This window comes from Caloenas nicobarica, chromosome 3 (assembly GCF_036013445.1).
Source record: "Caloenas nicobarica isolate bCalNic1 chromosome 3, bCalNic1.hap1, whole genome shotgun sequence".
Taxonomy (NCBI): domain Eukaryota; kingdom Metazoa; phylum Chordata; class Aves; order Columbiformes; family Columbidae; genus Caloenas; species Caloenas nicobarica.
This window is the reverse complement of record NC_088247.1, coordinates 99,965,735-99,978,660: the sequence shown is the minus strand read 5'-3', so window position 1 is coordinate 99,978,660 and position 12,926 is coordinate 99,965,735. Positions and strand designations below refer to the sequence as shown.

Here is a 12,926-nt window from a genome sequence, read left to right as displayed (position 1 = left end):
CAGAGTTCACTGTTCTGTTTGTTTTCATTTTGGGCTTCAGATTTTTTTTTTTAAACATTATTTTTCTGGTGAATCAGAGTGCTTTGATTAATTTGCTCAATATTCTTAACATGTTTTGGTGCTACAATAACAGATGATTTGGAAATCCTCTGCGTGGACTAGACTTAAAATCCTGTTGAAAATAGGGGACATTCTTTTTGACAGAAGGAGGCTTTACTTGTTGTGGGTTTTTTTTTCCCCCCGGAAAATGTACAGGACATGTCATAACACCTTTTTTTGTTTTTATTGCTGTTGTACTGCATCATAAAAACCCTCCTGATACTGAATGCATTTGTCTCAGTGGTACAGAAGGAAGTTCAAAGTAAACTGCAATGAATATATTTTTTTAATTATTATTCCAATTAAAATAGTAAGCTTCCCAGTTTTTTGGGCATTGCAACAAGCATCAGAGTCTTATTGAGTCTTATTGTGGCTTTGGGAAAACTGTTATATGGTATGGTGCCTCTCGGTCTCATGGTTGTTAGGAGTGAAGCTAGGGAGGAGAAGAGAATAACATTAGGTTTCATGATCAAGTCTTGATGTTTCTCCTGGAACTGATGCCTAATAATCCTGGGTATGGCAATGAATTCAGTAAAGTTAGTACCTGCTACTAAGAGATATGGATACATCAGAAATCACTGGCAGAATCTGAATTTTCCATGTATCAGAGAAAGAGTGAGCTCTTTTCACCTGTGTCTCACAGGGGCAGAAGCTTATAGAGACTGATCATTTTGCAGCTGGGGCTGGCTGACTTAGGTCTCCTTTCTTTTGTTTTCTGCCAAGATCTCAGTCTTATTTTTCCAAGTCTCCCCTCTCCATCCTCTTTTGCAAGTCATTAAAAAATAGTGGCGTACTGTGGGCAGGAAAAACTGCAGAGACACACCAGTGGTGGGGGGGTGGTTGGACCTCATGTTTCACTGCTGTCTTCTAGGTTGTAGAGTCATTTTTTTAGAGGTCTGTAGAACTTTACAGGTTGAGGAAAATCAAAGTTTTGAGGCATCATCTTTCTGTTTCATGAGAAATTTTCAATACCAAGGAGAACTGGACTGAAAAGAGTGGTTCTTGTTATTTCTCCCACTGTCCTGCTGGCCAGGACCAATTCAAAATGTAGGGAAAAAGTGTAGGTAGTGCTGTGTAGGGAAAAAGGTCAAAACTTTGGGGCAGGGAGTTTAAATAGGAGGTTTGGGACAGTCTCATTAGACATCTCATCTGTATGGATTTTGCGGTCGCTTAGGATGACACCCTGTGAGCTTTCTCAGTGGGTCAGAGAACGTAGCTGTCCTCATCTTTGGTCCACACTAATTAGGTTTTGTAGATTAGCAGAATACCTAGGTTAGCCTTATCGCTGGATTTATGGAGTCAATAAACACAGACACACAGAAAGGCTTTTGGTGGCAGATACTTTCGTGATCTTGAATACAGATAGGAAGAGAACTGGTCTGATGTTTGGAGTGAGTTGACTGGTTTTTAACAATTAAGTTTGCACTGAGCAGGAGGAAGCAGAGGTTCTGGTGTTGGGTTGGGGGTTTGGGTCCATGTGAGGTTGCTGTTGCTCACACAAGGTATGTGGCTCATACATAAATGCCTGACCTTGCTCCTTTTTTTTTTTTTTCTCCCTATTTTTTTTTTCTTCTTTCTTCCTGATATGAATTGAATAGGCAGGTAGATATATACAGTTCTGGTCAGCCTAATTGGCGCTAGAGGTGATATGGTGCTACATGAGGACAGAATAACCTTTAGGTTTAGGCTCCTGGCTGGAGCACAAGAAGCATGCATTCAATTCCCAGCAGCTCTCTGACTGGTCTCCTTAAATTGCACTATGAACTGGTCATGGTGGTCTTCTCTCTTTGCACTTGTACCACTCCTGGCACAGGAGAATATCACCTGGAATAACAGATACTGTTGAACTGTAAATAAGAGCCCTGGCTAGAGATTTCTATAAGCAAGTGACCAGCTTTCAAAAATATACTTTTCTATCAGGCATGTTTAATGTTACAGTAGTTGAATCTCTGTGTTCTCCTTGAAACTGCCCCCATGGATGAAGACTGAGTTTGTGCTGTAATGTTACATACTTGCTATACTAACACACAGAGAAGTCCAAAGATGTATACTTATATATTATCCATGAAGGAAATACACCTACTAAAGCTTAAATATTTTAATAGGTAGTGTTGAAAGAAGCTCATTTGGCCATGTTCGGACCTGGTAAAACCAGAATCACCTCTCCTAAAGTGAGTGAAGCCGTGTCTACTTTGGCCAGACCTAAGTTTAGCTCAGAGACTTCCAGATAGGTACTTAGTCTCACAACTCTGGTCATTCAACACTGATACAAAGCTCTTTTATGAAAGGATAAATATGGAGCAATGTAGGCAAGCCTATAATTATTTTGGCCACAGAACAAACATACTGTTTCTTCCTGCTTGGAAGGGCCTAACCTTCTGTAGGGAAGGTAGGATCTGTGATATCTCCAGTATTGATAGTGTTCCTACAGCAACTGCATTTCCCTGCAAGCTTTGTACTACCATAAGATGCTTCTGTGTTATTCCACTGTATGGAGGGGAAAGGAAACCTTTTGTAGCTTGTGGCTGTGCTTTCCCAGGCAATTGATTTTAAACACAGACAGTGTATCTCGGAGTGTTTTGCTGCATGGAGTTGTATTGGAAGCACGTCACGTCTAATCTGTTTAATTGGAGTCTTGGGTGACACTTCTCTGCTGCTTTATCCCCGGATAGAAAGCTGATCTACGTTTTAGCTTTAAGTACACTACAAGGTTGGAAAGTAAAGTTGAGTTTGCAATGAAGTAGATATATTGGCTTCCCATGTTTTGAAGACAAATGGAGTCTCATCCATCGCTGCTATACCAGTATGCCGGTGCTGTTTCAGGCTGCTTTGGGTTAGGATTTCAGTTTGCCCTTCCTTCCTAATGGGGTCCCTTGGTGGAGAGTGCCATCCAAGCGCAGGATGGATGAGATGCCCTAAGGACCTATATCAGGCTTGCCTTTTAAGCAGTGCCTTGCTGAACTGTGAACTGGGCTTTTCTTGAAGTGCTTGCTGCATGAGGATATGAATTCAGCTTTGAGACAAAAAAAGGGAAAAAAACCCCACATACAGCAGCATATGCCAGCTTGAAAGCCGACAGTATTCAGTGGCAGTGTTAATATGCGTGTAAAATTATTTTATTTTGGTGTCTCAAGTATTTCCCAGGGACTCCTTTCTTTGTTTTAACTCCCTGTGGAAGGGGCAGAGAAAAATGGCTGGTGTGTTTGCTTCAGCCACTGTCAGCGGCAGGCTCGCAGCAGAATTAATTCTGTCCTCTCTAATGACCGTCAGTTACCTCATTGCCAGGGAAATGGCCCCCCTCCATCTGCAGGATCATAGCAATGAAGTTTTGTTACGCAGGACAACACGCTTCTCCAGGCTGCCTGCAGAGGCTGAGGGGTTTCTGCCTGTACGGCCGGGCAGCATGGGTTTCTCTGTTCGGTAACGCTTATGGCTCCCAGGGTAGGCTCTGTATCAACAGCTTGTATGGCCACTGTTTGGCGTGTTGCTGTTTTTATTTTTTCTCTGAGAAGTAAACCTCGTACTTCCTTCACATTGCAGGGAAAAGATTTAAAAGAAGGGGGTAGGGTGAAACAAGTCCACATGCTTTATCCATCGTGATCATATCCTCACCTGGGCTTCTCTGTTCCTTGGGACAAGATGTGTTTGCAGGACCAGGTGTATGTGTATAAATACTGCATGTTTTTGGTATTGGGGATGCATACTTTTTCAGGCTTGGACTCCTGCTTGAATTCATGAGACCATCTCTTTCACACAGGCTCAAGTGTAGAGAGTGCAAATACTTTTCAAGGCAACGTTGATTTAATTCAGCAGATTCAGACCATCCTACACAGTGGTGAAAAACAGGTGCCCTTTTTCTATTTCCCAACCTTGCACTCACTATGAACTTTACCTGAGCAATTAGTCAGATGCTCTTGCTAAAAACATAGGACAAAAGCATCCTATAACGGAGCACCAGTCAGCATATTTTTGTATGTTGTGAGTGACGGCTCACATGTACTAGGGTGTGAAGCTGAGTAAGTGTCTTTTAACTCGTTGATTTGGGTTTCAGTGTTGAGCCCAACTGTTCCTTGAAACACTCTATGCAGTACAGTAATTTAGAATGTAATGGTCTTGTATAGGGAGGCAGGTTGTGAATCACAGGTGAACTCCTGAGTGATGGCAAGGGTCTGAGCACTATCCCTGCCATTGTCTTTCCCTTCCCAGTCTCTCGTTCTCACATATATATATATATTTTTTTTTTTTTCCCTGTCCTCCCATCACCTCTTTGGAACACAGGTAGGCACTTTCCAGTGTGATTCTGACAAGCCTGCTATGCACTGGTTAATCTGGTTCTTGTGTTTGATTTTAATGTCTGTTGTCACCTTGCCTACTCTGAGAAACTCTTACTGCCTCAAGTAGCTTTGAATGTACCAGTAAGTGTGTGTTGTAGAATGATAAGTGAAACAGAGAACATCTTCACCCAAGATTTGGAAGTGGTAGGAAATGACCTCTTACACTTCTTTTGCTTTTTAGATCTTTAAGCCCTAAGCCACCCTAAATCTACTGTCCCTATAAAAAGCTGCATTTTAAAAGGCTTTAGGAGGGTTGCTGACCTTGCAACCTACTTTGTAAGGAGTCTGCACCCACAGCTATTAAACAAAATTAATTTCAGCACTTTTAACTTGTTAATCTTGCATAAGACAACTTGCTTGCTCTCCAGTGATCCCACAGGTCGTCATTCAGTGAGCTGCAAGCCATCACCAGGGTTCGTGGCTCTGAACATCATCAGTCTGCTTGTGGTCTCCCAAATGCCTTGCAAAACTAATTCCTCTGCCCTCTACTTTTCCTCCCCCAGCAGCTCGTTGAGATGCGGTGAGCTCTGCGTGCATAGCAGTCAGTCACCACCAGACACACCACAGATTATTGTCATTTTAAGGTTACTGTATCTTAAATCGGTGCTTCTGATCCTCAACTCGCAGTAATGAGCTTTGGGCAGCAGGACATGAATTCAGGTAGGAAATGACAGTCTTAGTCTTTGGAGTGTTAGGGTTTCTATTGAAAGGGCTATGTCTCTTGTAAGTTCAGTTTCTCCATGCCTATGGAGCAGATACTTTACCGGGTACTAATTTATTTTGAATCATCTTAAGTGTATTTTTTGTGCCTGGCCATGAAACTCGGAAATGTTGTCTTTTTTTCCTCCAGGTAGTGATGTGTGTGAATGCATGGGGGCTGGGAGACAAAGTGTCTGCTGTATCTGGTATTATCATGCCTGGTTGTCCCTGCGCCTTCCACCTCTTTTGTCTCTGCCACTCAAGCCAATTTCAGCCATCCGCCGACTCTCATTTGGGATAATAGCCTCTCTTTTTACTGTTGTCTTGTCATGTTTGATTCGGCAGCACAAGTGTTTTAAATTAGCCAAAACGTTTGCATGCTGGGCTTACTCTGCTGCCACTACCAGTTGTAGAGCCACTAAACCACTTGATGCTGAAATTGATGATTGCTCGGAAGGAATAAGAAATTGTTGGTGGCTACCGGGAAGATTCATTTGTGCCGGGCCCCTTTTAAGAAACCTAGGGGGGAGGGAGAGAGAGATTTCCTTCATTTTCCTGCTGCCTGGCTGGTGCTTGCATTGTGCTTGTGCCAGGTTCCTGCTGAGTGATTACAGCCTTCCAAGGCTGCGTAGTTCCTGTGATTTCAACATAAAAACAGAAAAGAAAAATACAGAGGGAAAGGAAGGAGGGGGTAAAGCTCCAAAGACTTGTAGTTCAATTCAGTAACGTAGAATTGTGATGTTTTAACTCGCTCCTCCCCTCTCTTTTTTTTTTTTTTTAAACTAATTTTTTGCTCCTGGCTACAACCTTACTTGTTAGACAAGTCTTACCCAGTAGAAGACTATGTGTCAGCCTGCCTGAGTTGGTGGGGCTAAACCACAGTTTTGCTCTAAGCAGTTTTTAATATTCTCGGGGTTAAAAATGACCCATTGTTAATGGGACCTGGGATCACCAAGAAACTGCAACACTTCTAATAATACCCCTACATGCTCCACAAAAGTGCACTGCATGTGTTTATATTATATCACTCTTTAAATATATAGAGGGCCAGCATTTATAAGGGAAAAAAGATGACACCACTAGGGAAACTGTATAAAGAGAAAACAAATGAAGCCATAGAATTATTAATTACTAGGGTTGATTGAGGTATATAATAATATTTCAGAACTATATACAATCACATAAGCAAAGTAGAGAGAGGCATCTGATTTCCATTGAGTGGATTTGTTTTCTTCTTGAAGATAGTACGTTTTGGCTTTTTTATTTGAAGTTTTGGTTTGGGGTTTCTGTTTGTCATTTTGTTTGTTGTTTCTTTGTGTGTGTGGTTTGTGGGGTTTTGGGGGGTTTGTTGGTTTGGGGTTTTTTTGATGTGTTTTTGTTTGTGTTCTTTTTATATTCTAGCACTTGCTTCTGGGTTATGGTGATGATAGGTAGCCAAATGGTCAGAAAAGGTCAGTAAGAGTCCCATGTACAATGGCTCAGGATTTCCAAGTCCAAATACAAACACTATCTAACAGAATAGTAGCAACTGTGATTTAAAAACAAAACAACCAAACAAACCAATTCAAACCCTCTATTAACCATATATGCAAGTTCCCAGACAGTTAGAAGCATGGCTTCAGAGATATAATTCATTATATGGTGTCACAAATAAGACCCTAAATGTAACACATGTGGGAATACGATTGCATAGCATCCAAGCCAAAAAAAATGTTCTCATTTGATCTAGTATTGCTAACATTATTTGTAGCAACATTCTAGCACTTTTTTCCTGATTACTAAGCCACATGATCTCTTGCATAAGAAACACTTTTTCTGCTTAAAAGAAGAAAAAACTTGTAAATTTGAAGGTGTTGGCATCCAGCTTTATTTCTCTTATATGCAATAAATCGTGAAGAAATCATGTGAATGACTGAGGCCCTAAAAATACAAATCTAACTAAGAGGCCGAATCTCTGGGGCCCAGCAGTGGCGTGCGGTTGTGCAAGTCGAGCTCTAAGGGCTTCCATCTGTGCCAATTAACAGTAGATTGGGAAGCCAGGCGACCATGATGGGTTTACTTCTGTTATCTGTCTCTAATACTGCACTGTTCAGAATTGCTGATTTCTCTGCAAAATCATGACAGATGTATTACAGGAAAATGTATTGGTTGAGTAGCTAGTGAGAAAGTTAATGCAAAGGATAATAAGTAGCTAAGGCTGTGTCCTCCAGCAGACTTTGATGTGGTTTGATAATATATGGGGTGGGTCAATCTGCCCTATTAGCAAATGTAGCTGGTTTATGCTCTACATACAAACTAGAGATTTGATAAAGTACTAAATTATTTTTCACAAGGTATTAGATATTAGATACTTAATGGAATCATCATGCTTTTGCTACACTTGGTTAAGATGTGTTCTGTAACAGAGGCATGCGGCAGCATGACATTTCACCAGGAAAAGAAGCGTGTCTTGTGACTAAATCACGAGTCTGGGAATTATAACGTCCAGGCATCGCTTGGCTTCTGAATTACCGTCTGTCTGATTTACCAGAGAGGTTGCTCTTTTCACTTCTGCAGAATGGGACAGTGTCCTTCCCTTTCCTCTACCTCCTTGTGAAGCTTAATCCACCAATGCTTGTAAAGTGGGGTTTTTTGGGTTGCTTTTGGTTTTGGTGGTTTTGTTTGTTTGTTTTAATCCTTGGATGAAAAGGGTGCAAGTAATCATCGTTCTTTGAAGCTTCATTTGCACAAGACTAATGCTGTCCCACTTGGCAGGTGCTAGGAAATTCCCTAAACTTGACAGCAGAGAATTTATAGGTTCAAGCAAATTTGAATAAGAAGCCTTAGTAGAGTGTAAAAGGAGAAGCTCAGGGGTTTGATGTTGCCCTCCACAACTGTGCTCTGTATTCACTCTGTGCCAGCGTTCAACCAGTATTAAAAAGGTGAGGTAAACCCAATAGCTCTGTCAAGCTAGTAACATTTTTGTACAGCCAAAAATCCAGTGCTAGGATATGTCACATGGGGACAACATCCTTGCCTTCACACACTCACCCCTGTTCTACTGGTGGGGAATGTGGGTGAAGCGTGCAACCTTCATGGGGCCACATGGTAAGTTGGTCTCTGAAATGGGTCCTCAGTGTGAACATCCCCCTTATCTGAACTGATGTTTGGTCTGCTAAAAACGGGCTGGTAACCAGCTTGGTTAGCTGGTAATGCTTTTATAAGCTTGTTTCTTCACTATCAAAGAAAGGGCTGTAAAATGACTTTTTAAGTTCTGTGGTTTTTGTCTTGTTAAATAAAAATCTAAAACTGCTGACAGCAGCTACCTTCAGAAAACTATGTTTTAAAACCCATTAAGCATTTTGTATTTATCACATGAATCTAATTTTTGCTAATGTTATTTTTCCCCCATGTTTACAGATACTGTTCTTAATCACATTTGAAACGCATCGTTTTACTTTCTTTAACATCTTTTTACTTATGCAAGGAGCTGGTCCTGAATGACCATGGCCAGGCTTTGCACTTCTCCTAGCACTAAGGAGACATTCCTGCCTTTTTGTGAAATGCAGAAAATGTCATATATAAAATGATCCCGTTTGAAAGGATAGAAGCTGCATCCCAATATAGATCACAGTGGAAAATGACTCAAAATTACATGACAGCTTCTCCCCCCTCCTTGCCCCCCCCTTCCTTTTCTCGGCCTGTTTCCCAGTCGGGCTGCGGTAAGAAATGCACCGTGTATTGTGACATCTTAGTTTACTGTTACTAATAATCCCTTTGCATCTTTCATTAGCGGGTTATTTATAGGATCGCAAAAGGGCAGCGGCACCGCTCGGCCTCTGAGGTGGTGCTGCCGGTTTCCCAAGGACTGAAATGGTTTTTAAAAGCGCTGGGTCGCACCCTGGCCTCAGCAGCGGGCTTGCCTAGCGTGGGCAGAAACCCGTGCCACGCTTTGGACTAAAATCCCACGTTTTAAAACCCACTGAGGCCAGTGTGGACTTCACGTGCTTGTATGAACAGGAAGGCTTTGCCTCATAACTCCTAAGCCAGCACCTGATGAGCCGCTCTCAGCTGGAAGGCTGCGCTTTCCCTAATAAATTCCTTTTTTTGAACCCACTTGTTAGTCAGGCGTTGTGCACACTAACTACAGCGAGGGCCCTGTGTCTCGGGCATAAATTACTCTCGCGTGGCACTGTCTCAGAGCAGCCCCCCAGTTATGGATTACTTTGTTCTCGACTTGACAGGAACATAATTAGAACTGTTGATGAAATCTACCAAATTGTTCCTCCGTGGCCTCAATGGTCAGGAAATTTGGCTGAGTCGTATTTGTCACCGATATAAAGGCTCTAAACACTTCATATTAACTATGTTATTAATGTGCCCTCTAATCTGTCCGTGAATTGGTAACACTTGGAGTGAGCTTGTGCTCTAATAGCACCTGGTGATGAATACATTGTAATGCTGCGAAAAAGTTTCTGGAGGGTTGGGGGGGAGGGGTGGGAAATGCAAACCTTAATAAAAGTGAACATTTCTAGGTCGTTTCTTTTCTCTGTATTGTGCATTTTTATGTTATACAGTTTTGTCTTGTTTAATTGGCGATTCATTTAGGCTTTACATTGACAGACCGTTTTCTGTTCTATAGGATTTGCTGACATTTGGGCTGTTTCATTGCCAGAGGAGGCTTTGTGTGTCCCAAAGGAAGTGAGTGATCTGGCCATAACAAATCCTGCCAAAATATTTTAACACCGTTACGATTTTCTAATGCAATGCGTAGTGAATGTGACTAGGAAAGGATGGTGAGTCCATGAAGGGGGTTCGCTCCCTCTCCTCTGCGGTTTGTCTGGTGGCTCGAGCAGGCAGGAGCTGCTGGGGGTGGTGGGAGACCCAGAGCCAGCAGTGGTGGGGAGGGGGTTGTTTGGCTCCTGAAGCCTTTTCACTTCAGACACAGCGATGGCTCACGCTTAATCCTTAAGCCGGCCTTTCAAATTTTGCTCTTGAACTTTCCGAGAGTCCAGGGTGCTCAGACAGAGCGTTTTAGGTATGTTAAATATGTGCATTTTGGCTGCTGTAGATGTTCAGTAAGTTAAAACAAGGGAAAACGTGTTAGACAGTTATAGATGGGAGAGAGGTTAGTGGCTGAAGGTCCTATAAGTTAACAGGCTGTTGTCTTGGGTAAAACAAACTCTCACCTTTAAAACAAAGTATGATCCCTTACTTCAGTATGATTTCGAAGAACACTAAGGTGGCTCTTAACTGTACAAGCACCTGTGCTTAGATAAAGTGTTAGAACACAAAAATAAGAGTGTTCATATGTAGCGTTCAGGGGATGAGGAGAATTCTGACAACATAATGTTTAGCAGAGAACTGGAAGTTTGGGAAAACAGTAGTTTAGATCCCTGAGCTTTTCTCTAAAGCAGCAGGCAAATTAGCTGCTGGGTTTTTTTACTACTTTGTTGATTTGCTTGTATTAAACTCAACACGCCCCCCCCCCCCCCCCCAATCACCCAATTCATGTTTAAAGTTATTATTTAGTAAACGATTTAAAACCTAAAACCAGCAAGCAGTTCAAAATGTGCTGACTGCAGAATACCAGCCATCATCTCTTGTGCCCAGCATCCACCGTGCTGGGTTATTCTGGTAATTAACTTCTGTATCGGAGTAAACTCATGTTGCTTCGGTCATTTTACATTCACATACTTAAGAATAAACAAAGTAGCTGACCATCTGTACCGGCAAGTTTTGCTGAAGGGAGGAAAGCTAATGAGAAACAGAAAATCTGGGCACGACCACAGCTCTGGAAGTTGCTCCACATGAGCAGATCCTTCTGCTTCTTCTGAACAGTCCCACGTTTCTGAGTAGATCAAACTATTTGCCCCTGACCTGTGTTGTCAGCTCCTCAGATGGACATAAAGTCAGTCAGACCTTTCATTGTTGATGGTGTTTCTAGATTTGTCTTTGAATACCAAACAGAATTACCAGTTCTCGTGCTCATCTCCTAAGCACTTGTTCGGTTTTTGCTGGGCTCACTCAACTGCTTCTTCCCTGTGGCCACTGTGCGTGTTATTTCTCAGCTCCAGGGAAAATTATGCTGTTACCAACAGGAGGGAAATGTTGACTTGGGAGCTGGTCTTACTTTAAGACTTGATTTTATGACTTTAATATTCGTAAATGAAATGAGAATCTAACTCTGCACCTTTCTCATGCAAACCAATCTATTTCTAGTAATGAGCATTTTAAGTTTCGTTTTTGGTTTTAATATGTAGTTGTCATCTCTGGAAATCAGGATCAGAATTCAGGGTGCCCAAATTAGATGTTAGTGCATATAGATATTCTGTTGATGACTATTATTAGAATAAAGTAGACCAGTACTTTCCCTGGATCTGTTTCTTTTCTCTTTTTCTCTCTCACTTCATTTTGTCTAAGTTTTTCCTCTATTCTTTAATTTGATCCTTTAATTCATTTCAACCAAAGCCATGGGATCCTGAAGGGCTTTCTAAATAATTAGATCTTGTTACTTATTTGCAGTGTGTTCAAAACTGTATTACATTTTCTTTTGTTGTAGTCTTGTTTTATTAGTGTTCTAAAATGGAACGTTATTTGGGGCATTCTTACCCAAAGCATACTTTAGGCTGTCCTGGCTGTGCTTCATCTGTCTTTCTAATATGCATTTGGTACTGAAAGTTTTTCTTTTAGTGAATGAGTGTTGTATTATCTTTGAATGTTAACAGTTTTCTGGGTTTGGGGTTTTTTTTTCAGTTTCCAGTGGGAATGTCATGATATGCATCCTGTACATGCAAATCTAACTTGTGTCATTCATTAGACCAAAATGCACCATGAGCAGAGCTTAATCCTGATTCCACTTTTTGTTTAAGAGTAGAAAGTAAAATTACTTCTGTAGAAACCAAGGCACTTCCTCAAGGGGGAGGTGGGGAATGGGGATTTAATATCACAATTGGGTCCTGGAATATTAATTTGATAAAACTGTATGATCTTACAGTGTCAGCTGTGGAGAGCATATGCTATTAGATGCTCATGTTTGAAATCAGGATTCATAGTTAATCATTCTAAGAAATAGACTTATTGCTTCATAAACTCTAGGAAAGACTGTTTTCTTTTCCAAACATCTAAATTACTCAGCCGTTTTATACATTAAAACCCAATTTAACTTACAGGGTATTTCAAAGAATTTTCAAATCTGTTTCTTTTAGGAACTGTACATAGACTAAGTCTTTAACACTGTGTAGTTCATATTCTCAACAGTATCTATTACATTTTTTTCTAACAAAATAGAGTTTCAAGAAAGTCCCTTACCAGACTAGCGAGTACAAATCCCAAACAGCCAGTACCATTTTTAGGACAAGCGACATACCCCCTGAAATTAGTGAACTGAAATCCCAATGTGGCTAATGAGCTCCAGAATATAGCTTAAAAATTCTTTATTTCCTTTCTCTAAGATGGTAATGACCAGGTTAAAGTAAAGGTTTATTCTGTCGCCGCTCTTCTGCCACATTATGCAGACTGCATGCAAAACATATTCAGAGAAAAATAAAAAATCAAAATGTGCTGCAGGAGTTTAGGGAATGAGGTATATCTGCTACAGTATGCAAAAGCTTGTTTTAAGGACCATCATCTTGGTTCTCAGGGCCAATTTAATACTTGAGCCAGACTGGCATATATTTGTGGCATTCTCCTGAAAATTGCCTTTCCTCAAAATGCATAAATCCATACTATTTCTCAGAGCAGACAACAAACGTGATTTGACATAGTCGAACTATGAAGTTGGTTATTACTTGACCTATATGAAATCATGGTGTT

The 12,926-nt window shown here is 41.1% G+C and overlaps 1 protein-coding gene across 9 annotated transcripts in view; it reads left to right on the top strand.

Annotated features, from left to right (window-relative positions):
- ESRRG (estrogen related receptor gamma) overlaps positions 1-12,926 on the top strand; it is a 387,444-nt gene that overhangs the window by 143,810 nt on the left and 230,708 nt on the right. For 3 of the 9 annotated variants that reach the window (XM_065631562.1, XM_065631555.1, XM_065631569.1), the window contains one exon: positions 9,754-9,812. The exons of 5 other annotated variants lie outside the window; for them this stretch is intronic. Coding sequence is in view for 2 of the 4 variants with exons in the window: in XM_065631555.1 (XP_065487627.1) it covers positions 9,754-9,812 (59 nt within the window). In the remaining 2 variants the exon portion in view is untranslated. One more of the 9 variants, XM_065631559.1, reaches the window with a different exon arrangement.